Source organism: Trachymyrmex cornetzi, unplaced genomic scaffold (assembly GCF_001594075.2).
Source record: "Trachymyrmex cornetzi isolate Tcor2-1 unplaced genomic scaffold, Tcor1.1 scaffold299, whole genome shotgun sequence".
Classification (NCBI taxonomy): Eukaryota; Metazoa; Arthropoda; class Insecta; order Hymenoptera; family Formicidae; genus Trachymyrmex; species Trachymyrmex cornetzi.
The window spans coordinates 2,523,738-2,542,978 of record NW_017297680.1 but is presented as its reverse complement, the minus strand read 5'-3'; the positions used below and the strand labels follow the sequence as shown (position 1 = coordinate 2,542,978).

The following is a 19,241-nucleotide window of genomic DNA, read 5'->3' as shown; positions in this document are numbered from 1 at the left end:
TAATAAACTCGCCGGGAAAGACGTCTGCAGAAGCAAAACTCGGTGCGTCTTGTTTTGGATTATTTTCTCTCATGGAAATCACAGAGAAATCAGTTGAGCTTTCATATAGCTAGTTTTCATACAGCTATGCTTCGATTGCTAAGAACGTTTCGATATATGTTCTTTCTTTGCATTGATTCTTGTTAATCCTTTATTAATCCTTGCGTGTAGTGCCTAGTACACCCAATCTTTATAAATTCGCTAAAATGTATGAATACTTTATAAAAAACTTACAATTTTGCTGAAGTACGTATTAAATATTTAGGTACGTACAGATCTGAAAATAATTTTGTTGGACCATTAAAATAACTATGTAGCATTAGCTGCAACAAATTTTTATATTCTAGTAACCAGCTTGAACGTCCTACATAATCATTTTGATAGTCTAACAAAATTATTTTTAAATCTGTGTATCTAGTTAATTTTTTAAATACTTCAGCAAAATTGTTCTTTCAGTGTACACATATTTATATTTAACGCAAATTATTTCATAATTAATATTTTTTTATTTACTTTATTTAAAAGGTGTATAGAATATTATTAATCTTTATTTAATTGTAAATCATAAAAGAGAATGATGAAAATTCAAATATAAGGTTGAGATGTCAGAAACATTTCATGCGAGTAGTTACGTTAAAAAAGAACACGAGTATAATGTAGGGTTAATAATATTATTACCCTCATCAATAACGAAGCACGTTGGTTAACTTTCTTGCCGCGCTTAACAGCACAATAAGAATATTTGATAAAATGTTCTAGCGATGAACGATCGATTACATTTCTATGCCTCTCAAGAAGTTAATATTTCAATATGTATAAGTATTGTATAAGTATTCCCTTAAGAAAAAAAACTGATTAGTGTTCCAATAAATTGTTTAACTATATATACATTAACTGATAAGATTTCATCAATTACTGATGCAGTATCATCAATTATTGATAGAACCAATCTGCAGGTTATTGGAACACTAATCAGTTCTTTTTTTCTAAAGGTTGTTTATACATAAATGATATCCAATTCACGAAAAATTTTTAAAAGCAAATATAATTTACTTCACAAAAGTTATACTAGGACTCTCAAAATTTATAATTTCCTTCTTTTTTTGTGTGAGAGAAGATTACAAGGATTACAAAAATTCGATGTTATTTAGCTGATGAGAAGCTTTTAAAAATAAAAAAATTATGTCAATATGAATGATATGTATAATATCAAATTCAATATTTTTAAAGTGGAAAAAATACAGAGAAAAATACTTTATTTTCGAGGAATATTCATTTAAGCATCTTAAGCGATGTGTCAGAGAGAATTACAAGAGTAAAAAAATAAATCCTCTTTCAACTGTTCGATCCTATCTGATCCGAATAAGTTTTTTTTTGTTCGCATTTTGTGTTATAATATTGAGTCGAAACGAAAATTCATAGCGCTACTTCATTCGTACCATGTATATTTATAAAATTTGGCAATTATACCATTTGATAGAGCAAAGTGTCAGCTTTAAAAATTTGTTTTTTCAATTACGGCATGATTGATTTTTAATGGAGTTGTAAACAAAGTAAAAATATTCCTTTTATTTAATCCGCGATATTTCAGTAACAAACAATCTTAAGAATATTTTTGGAAAACAATTTTATAGAGAAAACTTTAAGTTTTTACATTAGAACGTCGAAAATTTTTCCATTTTGTCCAGCTCGTAGTATTTTATATACAAAAATTACTAAACTCACAGAAATTTAAAAAATATAATAATCTTTTGAAAGTTGAGATTTTAAGCTTTAAAAATCTTTTTTTAAATTTAAATTTTGTTTATTTTTAATGAAGTTACAGTTATTTGAATTCTGAAGTTCGTAGCGCTACGAAATTTTTTGTTCCGATCCAATAGAATTAGCAACTCTAATGGTAATATTAATTAAAGGTTCGTGTTACTTGCACTTTTGCATAGTATCTTCGCTTTTCCTCTTTTTAATATCTAATTAAAGATTAATATATATTTATCTTGTTTTAAGCGCAAAATTTTTTTTTAATTTCAACCCGAACAAAATCTTACGATTAATTGCATTGAGCATTTACTTGAATCTTAAGTTAAGATTGCGACAATTTTTACACGAGCTTTGTCAAAAATTTCTCGACTTCATACGCGAAGATGTCACTAGACTAAGAATGCGACAGCGTTATGTTTTTGTTTCGATTTCCGGCGGTACTGTGAGAACCTCGGTATGACCGATCGTTAAACGTCACAGTCGCAACACAGAGGCAAGATAATATCGCCGCCGTTTGCGTTCTATTCCTTCGAAATGAAATCTGTGCCGGCGAATCCGTCGGTCCCCGCTCGTCCACCCCCTCGCTCGGCCCTAAGCTCGATCCTCCCATCCACGGGAGATCTGGGAGCAATGTTGCTAATTACTACATACCACCGAATGCGGCATAACCCGCGACCCATGAATTCCACCGCGCTGTAGCCGATGGTGTACAGTCGCAAGAGTCAGTTTTCATCCGTGTAATTTGTGGAAATTGCGGTTTCCTATGAGCGCGAGGCGAACTGATAATGCACTACCGAACGTCAGCTCGGTGCCACACTTACATTCTCTAATATTATGCGCATGCACATATACATCCACACAAGCGAGATAATCGCTGGCTTTTTTCCCCCCACAATTTAGTCGGCAAAATCCGAATTACGTTGCGGAAGCGAGAGAGATTTAGGTATCTCCTTCTTTTGATGTACTTTGAAACTCATATAGTAGTTTACAAATCATCATTATTTACAAACTAAGATGTTATCTAATTTAATTTAATTTAACGGTATCCTTCCCATACAGCACACTTTATTCTAGGGACGTCCTGGGAACATCCTTAGAATGTAGTATCTAGAGACGTCTCTTCGAGGAGTTTTGTGCTGAGTTGTAATAGTTTTTTAATTAAAATCGATGTTTCAGTAAGTTAAAAGAATCGTACTTTTCTGATATTCTTTACGTGGATGTTCTTTATTTTTTTTATGCTAGAATATAAAGTTTCTTGTTCTTTTAATGACAACTAACACATCATCGTCACGATCTTACGAGCCTCTGTGTGAAATTGATTAAACATGGTAGTGCAATACAGGAACGATTATTACATGTAGGATAAAGTCGTAAATATAAGGACCACATGGCCAGCTTCTTCTTGAAATGAAGAAAACCTGCAATGAGAGGATGACGATACGCATGCGAGAATATTGAGTTGTAAAAACTTTTGGTTACGTGTAAATTGATGTTAAAACATTTAAACAATATTAATAGGGCTACTAAATTTTTAAATAGTAACGTTATTAAGTTAATTATTTCTAAGCTATTTCGTAACTACCAGTAGCCGTTTATTGTTGTCACACATAAATAAATATTGTTGTGACATAAATAATGTATAAAACAACTGTTAAAGGTTTATAAAAAATTTTTTCATAATTATTTAAAAAGTTGAATCAAGGATTAACCTATTTATATAAAAATGTTATACATTTATGGATGTATTATACATAAATTAATTGATACGACAGGAAATATAATAAATATACTATAATATAATTCTAATAAATATAACTATAATAAATAATATACACAATTAATTTTTATGTAACATAAATTATATGCAAATCTTTCTAATTATGTTTTATGTAATTTTCCTTTGTAAAGAGCTAGGCTTTTCTTTCAAAATGTAATCTCTACTGCTTGACGGTAAGAATCAGTCGTATGCATTTTTAGATGTTGCAACGATATTTCTTCGTGCCGGTGGAAAGTTTTCAACGGACGTTATACCCTACGTCATGCCGAAGGTATATTCCAAAGGGCATAATTTAAAGAAGTTTCTCTTGGGGTTGTCGCGAACCAGCGCAGCAGCCAAACGAAAACCCAGTTTGAATGTAAGAGTATGTAAATGATAGGAGCTGCCAGGAGAGAGTTCATTATAACCGGCATGGTGCGACCACAAAATTGTTCGTGGAAACTTTTGTGAATGGCAGTTAATTATAATTAATTCCGTATTGTCTACTCGACAGCTCGTGCTAATTCCTTGCTGCCGACGAATCGCACGCGAACGCAAACCGCGGAGTTTCAGTTAGCACCCTCTCGTGCAGACAAATTATTACGAATGTTCAATTAAATTGTGCGTTTTCAAACTAAGTTCCGTACAGCAGTCTTTTCGGCAAATTTTGCATTTTCTCGGCCGTTGTGTCACGCATCCATCTAGGAACTTACGGAACGCTCTATTTAATACCTTTTCTTACATTTCTCGTATACAGAAACGCAAATTCGTATAATGTCGTAATTAAGGAAGATTAATTTTTCTTAAAGTGGCTAATAATTTTTCATACTTGAACCAATTTGTAATTCAAGATTTAATTATAAAGAAACTGGAAAATTAACTAAAATTCAATACACAATTAATTAGAGTTTATTGAGGAAGATTTGTATTTCTTCTGGTGCATTATGCAGGACGTATTCGATAAAGTAATATATTTTCCAGCAGTTGTAAATTAACGTTATAATAATCACGACCTTTAGCATAAAAATAATTTAACGGCTGTGTTGGGGAAATTGAACGGTGATTAATTCAATCGTAGTATTACATCGTTAAAAGTACAATGCAACTCGTTCGATGCAAGTGCCCCGATGCTCTGTATCCGCAATTAGAACGATTTCGCGAGTTTAATTCCGCAGAATTAGGAGTGCGGAACTGGTTCTTCTCATCCGGGCAACTCTCGGAAATTTCAAGAGTTTATCCCGACGGAGCGAGAGTGGGATTACAGGAGAAAAAGGGGTAACAGAAAAGGATGGCCCGGCACGAAAGAAAAGGGAAAAAGAAAGATGAACTTTGTCTTTAGAATAGCTGAAACCTCCTATTCTTTTCCGGCGACAAGTTTCGGCAATGATTTTTAAAATTGAAAGAACACCACGACTAATTCAGTATACGATAAACTCTTGTTTGGCATTGTTTCTATATCTCTTACAAAAATTTTCTAAACTCTCGGTACGATTTTTCTTTGTAGAAGCAGTTTTCTTAACTTGTAAACATAAGAACAGATAGGTCAATGTGTTTTTATTTGTGAGATTTAGATTTACAATAATCATGTTGTGTACAACAGGTAATATAATAAAACTGTGTTAATAAGCAACACACAAAAGATACATAAAGAATATTTGGATTCTCAGTTTACATTACACGGTATATGTATATCATATAATAATATTATATTGTAACTATAGTATATAATAAGTGTAAAAGTAACATATACTTATAAAAAAGTATACCTATAAAATATTGTAAAAGTAATTAATTTATTCTGATAACAATTTTCTTCCTTTTTATAAAAGATCGTCGTATCTTACAAAAATATCAAATCAAAATAAAGTTCATCGTCTGACATAAACGGTAATAACGTAGAAGAGCAAATTAAACTTCAACGTTGATATCTGCTTACGCGACGGCCAAAAAGATTTAGCCTTAATGGAAGTTGAGAGTATATCGTGGAACGGAAATGTGGGGTGTATAGGCCCAACGAATCGCCGCGGTGGTGTGTGCGAAATAATAGGGTAATTGTTATGCTACGGCACGGTAGGCGGAGGATCTGAGCTCCGTGTCTTCGATAAGACACGGCTCTGAGCATACTTAACGAACTTAACTTTCCACGATCGTATGGGCATCTAGTTTTCGGCGGTACGATACTGGATATAATGAGGGAAATGTAATAAAACCAGCTAGCATGCCGATTTTATTATATTACATGAGAGACGTTATTGTATCATAAATTTGAAGATATTGTAAAATGAGATCAAATTTCTTTCCTGATTAACTATTTCGTTATGTTCATTTAAATAAAATTGAGTTGTCAATGATGAGAGGTTAGAAATTCTCATCTTTTATTCAATATAATACCTCTATTGATTTTAATTCTATTTCTATATAAGAGAATAATGAATATTTTGTAAAAAAAAAGATTACTGTGGCTACTTAATTTTGTAAATTTTTATGAAAAAACTTTGAAGTTTCGAGGCATGTTCTATTCATTTATAAAAGAATCATCAAATGGTGTGATAACATGAGGTTTACTTATATTCTGATTCTCTGGATAACATGGTGATTTAAATGTCCCAGTTATATTCTTAGTTAGTTCGATAAATTTGTCATATGGACATAATACTGTACAGCCGGGAATGATAACTTGTAATGTTTTCGGTGGAATACCTAAATAATGTAATATCTGTAAGAAGTAAACATTATCCATTGGTTATTAATTAGTCAAGTGACAAATATTATTTGCGTTGTCACTAGATAAAAATGACACACTTACTTTGACAAAATACTTCTTATTTCTTTCATGTAATTCTATAATAACGCTGCTCGTAAACTCTGGTAAATAATGATCGCGAATATTTAGAGCACGTAGCAATCCAAATACATTTATGTCATGTGCGGAGTAGAGATTAATTTTGCGATGTAGAGTTCCGTTGATCACTTTATTCATGTCGTTAATTAATGCATTTAATAACACACCTGCAAAAAAAAGATTGAATATTATATGAATATTTTACATATATAAAAAAAGTTACACTGAGAAAAATGACCGTTCAAAAAGTAACAAACGGATATTTCCGATTGATTTTGATCGGATTTATAAGACTATCCGATCAAATTTTAGGACTATCCGATCAAATTTATCGGATTTATAGGACTATCCGATAAATTTGATCGGATAGTCTTATAAATAAGATTAAAATCAATCGAAAATATCCGTTTGTTACTTTTTGAACGGATAAAGCCCGGAAATTTTTGATAATGCTACAATTAATTAAAGTCTTTGCTTTCTAATAATTAAGCTCCTTCTTTAGACTTCTCAATAATTTCAGATTATTTTTTAATAATTAGATAACTTATAAACAATATATATATATGATTTTTATTTAAACACACATACCTCCATTAAGATTATTTAGTTGATCGTAACTAAGTAAGTCGAAGAATAAGCGAGTCGCATTCAAAAGTGTGCCATTCGGATATATACGTCGCGTCCATTTAGGTAAAATTAATCCCATAGATGATTCTGCATTTAAAATATTATACAAACGAACAAGGCCCAAGAGATTTGTAATATTAGTTCCTGTATAGTTTGACGTTATCTTCATCAAATTGTCAAACTGTTCTATTTTCTTTCTCACTTCTGCATTTTGTAACACATTTTTGTAAATATCATTGTACCTATTGAAGACACATAAGAATAAATTTTTAATATTATTGTCGAATAATAGTTTAAACAAGAAATATATAATTTATCCAAGCAGAACAAAAAATCATCAAAATAATGTAAAAATGACTTTAAAATGATTATTAAAAGTTACGTTTCGATCAGATTCACGATTCTATTCATGATTTAATATCATTTTGACATTATTGTGATTTGTTTGGTTACGTAATAATTATGATAATTTGTGATTAATTTATAGGTGACATTATTTATATTACATACATATATTCTTCAAAATATAATGTATTTTTTATCAAATCTTAAGAATCGTTAAGACATCTATAAAGTATTTATAGAAAGATATTTTTGTACAATATATTAATTGCATTAATTATTTAATTCCTTCATATTTGCAAAGAATACAAATAATCAACTCGTCTATATGAAATATTCTTGTGAATGCAGACATAATCGAAACATTATTGCTGATCATACGACGTATAACTATTTATATTAATATTAATCGAAGAAAAGAGATTTGCTTACATAGAGCACTGCATTGGAAATAGCAGATTATCTTCATTCATTGGAAAATATATCATCTCTACTGGCTGCCAAGGAAGCCCCGAGTTCCACTTTTGAATTTCGACAGGTGGATAAAGCGCCGCAAGGACTAATTGTAGGGTCATCTTGGTTCGAGGCACCCATGAGCTACGTGCGTAGACATTCGGTGGATAATACAAATCTCCGAGAAACTTGTGGTATCTGTCTTTTAACACCAACCCTAATTCGTACGCTCTTTTCTTGCCGACCTTAAATGTTGTTAATAAAGATAAAGAAAAAGAAGAAGAAACTACGACATGCTATAATATTTCTTGCAAACTTAAAAATAAAGAAGCAATAATATTCCACGCAAAAACGGAGAAATGAGAAAAATGTTGATCTTTCCGCTATGTCGCAGACGCACTTACTTGTGTGGCAGTATATTCGCTATGATACACTACGAAAAGCTTTACGAAGAGCAGAAGATGCAATGCATGCATTAATACTAATTTATGTATACAGAACGTCTCACTTTTCGCGCATCATATTTCGGACAAGAGATTTTTTTAAGTACTTTTTTTTTAGCGATGCTATCAAGACATTTATAATTTTCGAATTAAGTGTAATTAAAAAAAAATGAAATTTTTCAAAACTGAACTCAAATAATTAATAAAATTACGTTTCTAAAATAGTTTCAAGTGGAGTCCAAATGAAATCTTAATTTGGGACGCAATTAAAAAGCATAAGATGTCAAAAATTGTAAAGTTAAATAAAATTGTAATTTTCCTTGATACCCTTGCTATAAAAAAATTAACTATAAATCGATAAAAAATCTGCTGTAATTTAAAAAATGTACAACAAATATAAAATGATCTGAATATAATTTTTGAAGATTACTTTATCAAATATTCCAATAAACATCAACTAACAGTAATATAACGTCAGTATTATAATTTTCTATTCAAAATGTAGCTATTATATATAACGTGTGTTGTATTACATTTGTGTTGTTGAGTAGGAAATTATAGGTAATATTGATATAATTGTTACGATGTTAGCTTATCGGATACACGATGCGTCACGTTATCAAATTATTTTAATGATAAAAAAAATTAAACGATATAATATATCTATGCTGAAAATGTAAATCAGATCTTACATTAGTTAAGTCTCCGTCGCCAACTGGATAGAATTTACGACTATTATATGGATCGTTTGGATAAGATTCGTTACTTCTCCACTTGTCCATTATACGATCGCCGTGTCTAAATACCTGAAAATTTCACGTTTTAATTGTGTTAATTTTGAATACATTTGAGAAAATATATATATTATAAATATTTCTTGTGAAGTGTAATTTTTTACATCATTACCGTGCTGACTAATCGTAACGTCAAATTATTATTCTGCCGGTGTGTAGTGTTAGACACCAATGCCTTCGATGTTGTTAATATAAAGCAGGAATAAAATATTAATGCTATGCCTAGGAGCTGATGAAATTTTGCCATCTTTTAAACTGAACGGCGTAAGATAATCTCAAATATTTGTAATGAAATATCTATAACAAAAATAATTCTTGACACTTACGTTATAGTTTCGATAATCTTAATATTAGATTAAAAATGAGAATATCATTGGATGACGATTTTATTTAAACTGATGATGTGGATTTTGAAATGTATAAACATTATGCAGCAAATAATACACTAATTTCTATTAACCTATACTTTTTGCACGAATGTTTACTATTTATTATTGTAGTTTCCATGTACATATAGATTTTATGTGTGTGTTAAACATTTTTCTAGATATCTCATCCGTTTATAAGCAATTAAATTTTTATTAAATTTCACAAAACATAAAAAAAGATCTTTTTAATAATCATATGAGTATAGTTATCATAAACTAATCTATATTTATATATATATATCTATAATGATTTTAGGAGATAAACCACGTATTCAAAACAAATACAGATACTTGACACAGTTAGATAAAATGTATATATTTCATTTCCTACAGAGAAAATAATAGTAAGGAATACAAGCAGAAGAACGATATTTTTGCATTTGTATAAATATTTTTTTAAAATCATATACGAGCTGCTAATTAATCAAAGTCCCTCTCTTTCTCTCACCTACAATCCCTACAATAACATCGGAGATTTATTCTCTACTCTGTAATTACAAATTTTTAATTAAAATTATAATGTTAATTTATATAATTATTAATTTTTATAAGAAGTGCACGCATGCTTTTTTAACATGACATATTTAATGGCGTATTTTTTATGTAGAATTATTGTTTTGTCTTATATAACCCGTTTATAAATGCGTAATATGTATAATAATCTTCACTTGAACTTGCAACGACATAGTCTTTGCACATGACACCTATAAAGATATATAGAGTGTCTCTAGATAAATGCCATTTGGAATAACTACTAAAATGATAGTAGATTGGAAAAAGCGTAAATGTAAATTTTCTTTATTATTTTTTAAGTCATTTCGACAAAATTGTTATTCGGTTTTTTTTTTGTGCTTTCATGGCACTGAAATGTATTTTTTTTTTAACACAAGATAATTTTAATATAACATTTAAAAATTCAGAAAATAACATTTTCTTTGTTAAAATTACCAGACTTTACATAAAAAATAATAAAGAAAATGTATTTACTCTTTTTTCCTACGTCCTATTGTTTAGCAATTATTTCAAATAGCATTTGTTTAGAGACACTCTTTATACAGGGTAATTTATAAATGCATATTAATATCTCAAGAGGTAAATCTACATACTAAAATAAGTAAAAACCGTCATATATATGTCCTACATACATACTTTAATTTTCGAGTTATGGATAATCAGAAAGAAAATGTTTGAAATACTCGCTAATATATAGATCGATTTACCATTCGAAATATTGACATACATTTATAAATCATCTTGTATGTCTATTCAGCATTATAAAATGTATATATTATTATCGCATGAGATAATGGGCTCTAATCGTATGCGGTGAGAGATTAAGTATCTATATCTTCAATATCAAGAACGTGCCTCGTTTATTGGATTAATTTATTATCTAGCTTTGTGTACATATTAATTAGAAAGACAAAATTATATATACAGATTCGTTCGTGACAATAAACTAATTTAACTACATAATTATGATGCTTAAATTTGTCGAGACGTTTACAGTATCCCAGAATAGTGTCATCTATGATAAAATTGTTATTGTCGCGAGACCGGATTATGATTCGACGAAAGAGATTTTCTTGGTTTTGAGACTAAGAACTCGAGCAATTCATTCTAAGAAAAGAGTTATTCGCGGATTAAATTTATTCAGTGAAAACAGAACGAATAATTATTTGGAAACCTTAATGGTTTCTCTATGTTAAATAATGTACGAGACTTTTATTTGTTACTTGCGTCTTGGCTAATCCTCCCAAATCTTTCGATAATCGAGGAGAAAGAGAAAAATGTTTAAATTGTAATTTCGTAAAGATTCTTTGTAGAAATATTTGAATCTTGTATAAACATGAATTATTACAAGAAAATGAGATCCACGTTATTAGTAGTGACAACTTATTAGCGACTCGTAATTTACAATTGAGGTCACACTACTGGCAGCGACAACGTAATAGTCCTTCGGACAACTTTTTAAGCGTATAATGTTCGAAAGAGTAAAAAGAATCGAACTTAAATTCAATGAATTTAAAATATATCACCTCTCATTAGAAGAACTTACCGTGCAAGGAGTTTAAAAGCGAATGAGGAAAAGTATAAAGTAGTTTCGGACCGAACCGTGGCTAACTTTCTTTCTAAGTTTAATACTGATGAACTACGCGAATGTCCGAATAAGGATATGAATACCGAATAAATGGATGAACACGTGCCTACAATGGGATTTTCTTAAATGTAAAGAGTAATAATAATTGTAGCGACCAAAACTGTAAAACAATAATGTTATCTCTTTTATATACCAGATAATAAAGTTGACAATTTTTAATTAATGCTTTCTTGTTAGTAATAATGTGAGCTACTCTAATTAAAAAAAAAAACCTATTTTAGAGTTTTAAAGAAAGTAAATTTATACATGTCTCTTATCCAATTCTATCTTATCATCGAAAATTAATATGCTCCATTTATCCAACACTTTAGTTCAAAAATCTTAATCTTTTTTATTTATTCCATTTGCTATTTACTTATTAAAGTGATCTTATTTTTACTAAAAATAAAAATTGGAACATTATATAGATGGAGTACTGACATTGACTAATTATTTTTGTTATTTCTTTAATTTTGAACAATGAAGAAGCATAAAAGCCAACGCAGAGTGACAGTGCAATAAATATATTAATTTACTTTACATATATCTTGATAAACGTTTCAACCATACATCTGATTATCCTCAGTATCGCAAATCAAACATATTAATCGCTACTTACAAAATTGTCGTTTACAAAATATTTATAATAACATAAATGTCCGTCACGAAAAGATTTTTCTTTCTCTTTGTCTTATTATATGACGTCGTTGAAAATTATTGTTACTTAATTTGAAATTCCACCAGCATCTTTAATTTTACTAATTATTGTTATGTCTCTATATATAATAAAATAATCTCATTTATTTCCGTTATGTTTTAATAACACACAGATATTCTTAAATTAATTTGAAATCTTTAAAAAATATAATATGGTAAGAATAGAATATGTGTATTATGTGTGTAATATGCGTATTATAAGATATCCATAAAATATTATTCGCTTTATTTAGGATAATATTTAATTTATATTTTACATACTTACGTGTGATAAAATTTTTACTTTCGTAATATTCAGAACTTTAATGTCTATAATAATTTATTCTTCGTAAATACCCGTTGTTAGTAGTTATCATTTTAGCATTAACGGCAAAGATTCAAAAGAGGAACTTGAACTTTTTCCAACGTGATATGATACTCGGTTGCAACAAATTGACTGTTGCACTTCTACAACACGACGAGTTTCTTAAGACTCTGCTGACGTACGACTGACTCGAGCGACTAAAAAGCTGAAAGATAAAAACGAGAAATGTAGCGAGAAAAAAATAGTGAGAGCGCTCTCATATAAATGATTTGAAAGCGTTCCCCTCTTTGGAACGAAATATACTCAGAAAGAAAAGATCTCACTGTCACAGCAAAACCATTTTAATGTTCCATTGAATTCAACGTAAAAATAATCGATCTTTATTATTATAATCAATTTTTATTAAGAAATCTCGTTGAATAAATCTATAGAAGTAAAAATTCGAATTTGCTATTAAAACAAATTCAATTTGCCACTAAAATAAAATAAAATTTTCCATAGTAATGATAGAAACTTCCAAAATTATTTTTATCAAACAAAATTAATATTCTTAATAAATATTCTTAATAAATCTGTTTGTGTAATAATTAACGATAGTTGCTAAGACAATATAAAGTATACTGCATCAGTAAATTTCATTTATATTAATATACATTTAACAAGTCAATTAAATCGTTAAAATGTCTTTTTTAGATCTTTACCTCAAAATTCTGAAGAGAATTGAAGAATTTGGGACTGATTAAATCTAGAATTACGATTGTGAGTTTCCATATTTTTTATGTAACAAAACAGATGAATATTTTATGATTACGTTTTTATGTATATCTTTATATTTAATACATATTTAGTTGGCAGTATTCAACTAAATATTTATTAAAATTGACTATATTTTTTTTCAGTGTGGGTGTTCGTATGTGAAAAATTCAAACTTTATTATAAAAATTTAAAATAGTCGATAAACGTTTCGATCCTCCCTGATTTGCTACATAAAACGAGTACATATTTTATTATTTTTCATTATTTAATTCCAGAGACTTATAAGCGTAGGTTTATGTCGCTTACGTGTAACGCTGAGTTGGATAAATCAAAAGTTTCATCAGTAATACCCTATTATTAAATTGCAATTTCATTGTATAAAACATGCTTTTTGTTGAATTAGTATTCACTATTAAATTTATTAAGAAATTTATTTGCAAAAACTTATATAGCAAAAGAGTAAAAATAATGTTGGTTCAGGTGTTAGTCAACGAATGAGACGGTAAGGCCAAGTAAGAACAAAATCATGATTCGAAACCTTGATATTGGTACAGCTGTAGAACGATAATAAGTTTATACAGAGATAATGTAAATTATTGAAAATATAAATCGTAAATTATAAACATCATAAAAATTGTAATTGGTAATAATATAAAAAATACATAATAAATGTTTTTATTAAAGATAACAAAAAAGATAAAGTAAAATGTAGGTTTTATAAAATGACCATGTGCTGTAATAAAACTTAATGTAAGTCAAATCACATAAATATGTAAGAGTTATAAGCATTATGCTTTTTGTCAACAGTGTTAGGCTCACAAATAAATCTTAAACAAAGAATGAGAAATTGTAACGTTTGATAATGTATCTATATATAGAAAGAGAAACCTTTACGTTATTTTAAATAAATTCACACATAGCGGGTCGAGAGATAACGTGTCGTTGTGTAAATTCAACCATACTTCTGTCTTTTTATATGTATCATTTCGGACATAAGTCTTTTATTTAAAATTTTTTCTTCATCAAGTATCTTAACATTGTCCCAATCAAAATCATGAGATGTCTCGAGTCTATGATCAGTGATCACCGAGGGTTGAGTCGTATTCCTGTTAATGTGGCATCTGTGCTCTGATATATGTGTCTTTAATCACCTCTCAGTCTGACTTGATATTAATGATTTGATTCTTAAACATGACTGTTTTTAATTTAGCATACTTGACCTTACCGTCTCATTCGTTGGCTAATACCTGAACCAACAACATTATTTTCACTCTTTTATTATATAAGTTTTTGCAAATAATAAGTAATAATTATATTCGGACTCTCAAATTTAAAACAATTTAAAAGTATAACTAAATTAGGCTAGTGAGAGTCAAGCAACGGTGAACGGCGCAAAGATAGGTGAAAACCATACTCAGATGTTAACTTAAAGTCTTCTGTATTTGGACGTTTCAACTCTCTTTGGAGTCATCCTCAGCAATAAAGTTACAATATGATTGACTTACATGTCCTCGATGATTAAATCACTCTCAAATTGGCAAGGATGCAGCGTCGTTAATCTAACAATTACATAATTTTGTCATTAGATAATGCCCGAGTTCACAACATTAATTGACTTACCACCATAGGACATGAAGCGTGTCACGAAGTCATATAATAATCATAAGAACTCACAATTAAATATAACAAATTTAAATGATATCGACATCTTTAACTATCAGTATACATTGACATGTCGCTCGGAATTGAGTTGTTCTCGATGTAAGAGGTCAACATGTACGAAAACAATAAGGCAAGTTTATAAACTTCAAGATAAAATCGCATGTACATTATTCCATTCGCCAATCAAAATCGCAAAACATTTTTTTAAATCGCAAAACGTTTTTTAAAATCGCAAAAAATTGTTTTATGTAAAAAATTAGAATCGTAAAAATTAAATTAATGATCAGAACAGTATCATATTAATAAATAACAACTATATAAACAATTATTTTTTAAAACTAATAAATTTTCGTCGAATGAATAAATTTTGAATAACTTAAATTAACATAAAACATTTTCGTCAACAAATAAAACATGAATAATTTAAATTAACACATCCACAATTAAATTAAATTAGGAGAAACTTTCTAACATTGCTGCATAAGTGTAATGCAATCCTTCCGTATCTGAACGTAAATTAAGGCCATTATTTTGCATTTGTATAAATACCGTTTCCGAAATCAGTCTTTTTTTCAAAAATTTCTCCTTATCCAAAATTCTGACATTCTCCCAATCGAAATCATGCGAAAATTCAATACGATGGTCAGTAATCACTGAGCGGCTATTAGTTAGATAATGCCTGTATTCATGTCCTATGGTGGTAAGTCAATTAATGTTGTGAACTCAGGCATTATCTAATGACAAAATTGTATAATTGTTAGATTAACAACGCTGCATCCTTGCCAATTTGCGAGTGACTTAATCATCGAGGACATGTAAGTCAATCATATTGTAACTTTATTGCTGAGGATGACTCCAAAGAGAGTCGAAACGTCCAAATACAGAAGACTTTAAGTTAACATCTGAGCATGGTTTTCACCTATCTTTGCGCCGTTCACCGTTGCTTGACTCTCACTAGCCTAATTTAGTAATACTTTTAAATTGTTTTTGCAAATAAGTTTCTTAACAAATTTAATAGTGAATACTAATTCAACAAAAAACATGTTTTGTACAGTGAAATTGCCAATTTAATAACAGGATCGTTGTTGATGAAACTTTTGATTTGTCCAACTCAGCGTTACATATAAGTGATATAAACCTACGCTTATAAGTTTCTGGAATTAAATAATGAAATAATAAAATATGTACTCGTTTTATGTAGCAAATCAGACAATTTGATATATAACAAATTTTGAACACATTCTTAAATTTGCGTTGTTTCTTATTATATTTGTAATTGCGTCATCAAAAATGTTGTATTGAAGAGGACCCGAAACGAGGGTTGAAACGTTTATTTCTATTTTAAATTCTTATAATAAAGTTTGAATTTTTCACACACAAACACCCTGTGTTGGCTCATAAAGGCATTATCCATAGTAATTAACATTTGATTATCTTGTTATCAAATGATTAATGCTGATATTATTCATTTGCAAAAATACTTACTTCAGCTAGATTAGCTCTTATCTATATATTATTTGAATTATATTCATTAGAGCCTTAAAGTGATTTTTAAGTCATTCGTTAGACATTTATCTCTAATTAATTCTATCTCAATCGTGTGCCCGAGAAAATTTATATTATTTTTTAATTACACTAAAACTTTCAAGAATTTCTAACTCCATACTAGTTATTCTATTACACAGATATTACTCAATTATTTCCTATAATTTTAATTTTTTTATTTAAAAAAATTGACAAGTGAAATTTGGCATAAAATCTTTACGATCTATTTAAATCCGATCTAAAGCCATATGTACTTTCTGTATATCATGTATACGTGCATGTTTTATACCACAAAAGAATTAGATTTTTACGGATCGTTCGATTATTACTAGCTCGGTTGAGAGATTTTCGTTTCATGATATAATATACGTTATGTTTTGATAATATATTTTCATAATTTAACAAACATTCCTTTACGATTATGTGCTTTATTTTCGAGATGCATTCGCACTGTATCTCACTCTCTTCATTATATGTCGCTCAAACTTTGACATAATAATGCCCAGCATTATATTAGATTATAACCGCAATATGTCTTTCAGGAAACATGAAGAACCTATATATATATATATCATTACTTGATATCAAGAATACCCAAAGTTACATGTTTAAAAATTTCGAGGTGTATTATTATTCACGTGGCTCCTTCAATCGTATCGCTCGAATTTTTACGCGCTCTAAATTAGCACATGTATGTACATAGCACATACATTTCGACCTACCTCTCTTCGAGATATCCGAGTGGAATAATGGTGCAAGTAGAACAGCCCTTCAAAAATTCACTGAGTTTGATTACAGTATCGTCTCTCTTTGCCGGCGTATATGGACACAATTTTATGCGGGCGCGGGTATCTTCCCAAGTATTTTCTCATTTTCTCACTTCGTGGACGGAATCTACGTCACGTATACAAATAGTGGCTATTTCGGCATCATAGCTCTGCAATTTTCATTCCGACTCGCGAGAATATGCCGGTTTTCATCCACTATGAAGATCAAGCGTAATGTCAAGTCCGAGGAAATTTAAAAAAGCGCCAGGTTATCAACTCTTTTACCTGGTGGTGCACCATATATGATACATAACTTCAATTAGCGTTACAGTCTGTGCATGAAAGCTTTTCATCATTTCCTCCATTTCCGTTTTACATCAGGAAATTAATCTACATATCATAATTTGATACTTTTGCTGTTAAACGAGAAAAATGTAATTTTTATCTTCCATTAATTCTATTTAACATAAGACATTCTAAAACAAACTTTTATGAAAAAAAGATTTATCAGATAGAAATAGTTAAGAATCAAATATGAATACTCAAAACCGTGATGATAAACAACATTTTCATACAGATTGGTTTCTCGCTGTACATACGAGATAACTCATCATCAATCTTCAATAACTTTTTAAAAATCAGAATTGTTATTTAGTAAAAACATCGAAGAGAGGAATATTATTTCTTTGCGATTTTTTTCAAAATTGTACTGCGATAGCAGTGTTTCATTTCAAATTATAAATTTAAAGTCAAAATACGCTTGAAATGAAGCAAAAAATGAAAGAATCTTGTTATATATTTTTATTACTATAGAATTTAACTAAAAAAAAAAATTTTTTTTCACCATAAATACATGCCGTCCTTTTGTTTTTACAGTTAAAGGCTGCATTAATTCAAGAAATATTACTTGTCGTTAACTAAAAAGTAATACATCACGAGAGAGCACATCACGTTGAACGCAACGCGACGCGACACAACGCAAGGCGCCGGGGCACAGGGCGACACGGATCGAAGGTAAGTAATTAAAATGGAATCCGACCGCATCGTAACCGCTCGCGGAGACAGGGATAGAGGTTGAGGGGGTGACTACGACGTGCGTAGAACATCCCTGGTCGAATGGAACTGCGATTACAATTCCAGAATGCTGCCGAACAGGTCGAAAACCGGTTATATCCGCTCGCACGCGGGTCAACTGCCAGGACGAGGTAGCCCCGTTTACTTCTCCGCTTCTCCATCCGTTTACTGGCGCCGTATCCTACCTTACTCCAATATCCGTATCTCTTCCCCTTTCCGCGACTTCTCCCTGTCCAGCTCTCCCTCTCACCGTCTCTCTTATTCGCCCCGTCGCGTCGTCGGCTACGGCAATGGAATTCGAATTGTAATTTCTAACCGCGCGACTACGCACGAGCCATTACCTTGCCGTTCGAAATTCGTAAACGGATTGCGGATTCCCGGACTTCCACGCGGCTCGTACTAAGAATCCATATCCCATCAAGGCTTCCATGCCGAATATGCGTGATACGTGCCGCTCGAGAACCGGGGCTTTTCGTTCGGCTCGCCTTGTGTCATATTTCGAGTTGTATCGATATGGTATTTCGTATTTGCGTCATTGCCTCCTTCGAAATGTTTCTATGAATGCATCATCGCCGTTCTCAGTCGTGAATACATCCTCCACTGATGTGACGTAGCTATTTGCCAGTCATCACACTAATGGCACCCCTGTTATTTAATACCGTTCGTTATATATATTCAATGTTACAATCACAGAGTTACTAGCCATTTGAATGGCACTTCAGTAATTATATCAAGGATATTCACTAAGATGATAAACAAGCTGCCATGTCATTGTCGGTTGTGGTATTTAGAAA

At 30.4% G+C, this 19,241-nt stretch overlaps 1 protein-coding gene across 1 annotated transcript; it reads right to left on the bottom strand.

Moving 5' to 3' along the window:
• Positions 1-6,068: 6,068 nt before the first annotated feature.
• Positions 6,069-17,660, bottom strand: LOC108762358 (venom acid phosphatase Acph-1). Its single transcript, XM_018509318.1, has 8 exons — positions 17,329-17,660; positions 12,605-12,848; positions 9,167-9,351; positions 8,953-9,066; positions 7,797-8,062; positions 6,984-7,264; positions 6,360-6,562; positions 6,069-6,269 (listed from the first exon to the last, which is right to left on the bottom strand). The coding sequence occupies exons 3-8, from the start codon at positions 9,299-9,301 to the stop codon at positions 6,069-6,071; spliced, it is 1,200 nt and encodes a 399-aa protein (XP_018364820.1). The 5' UTR covers positions 9,302-9,351; positions 12,605-12,848; positions 17,329-17,660.
• Positions 17,661-19,241: the final 1,581 nt, after the last annotated feature.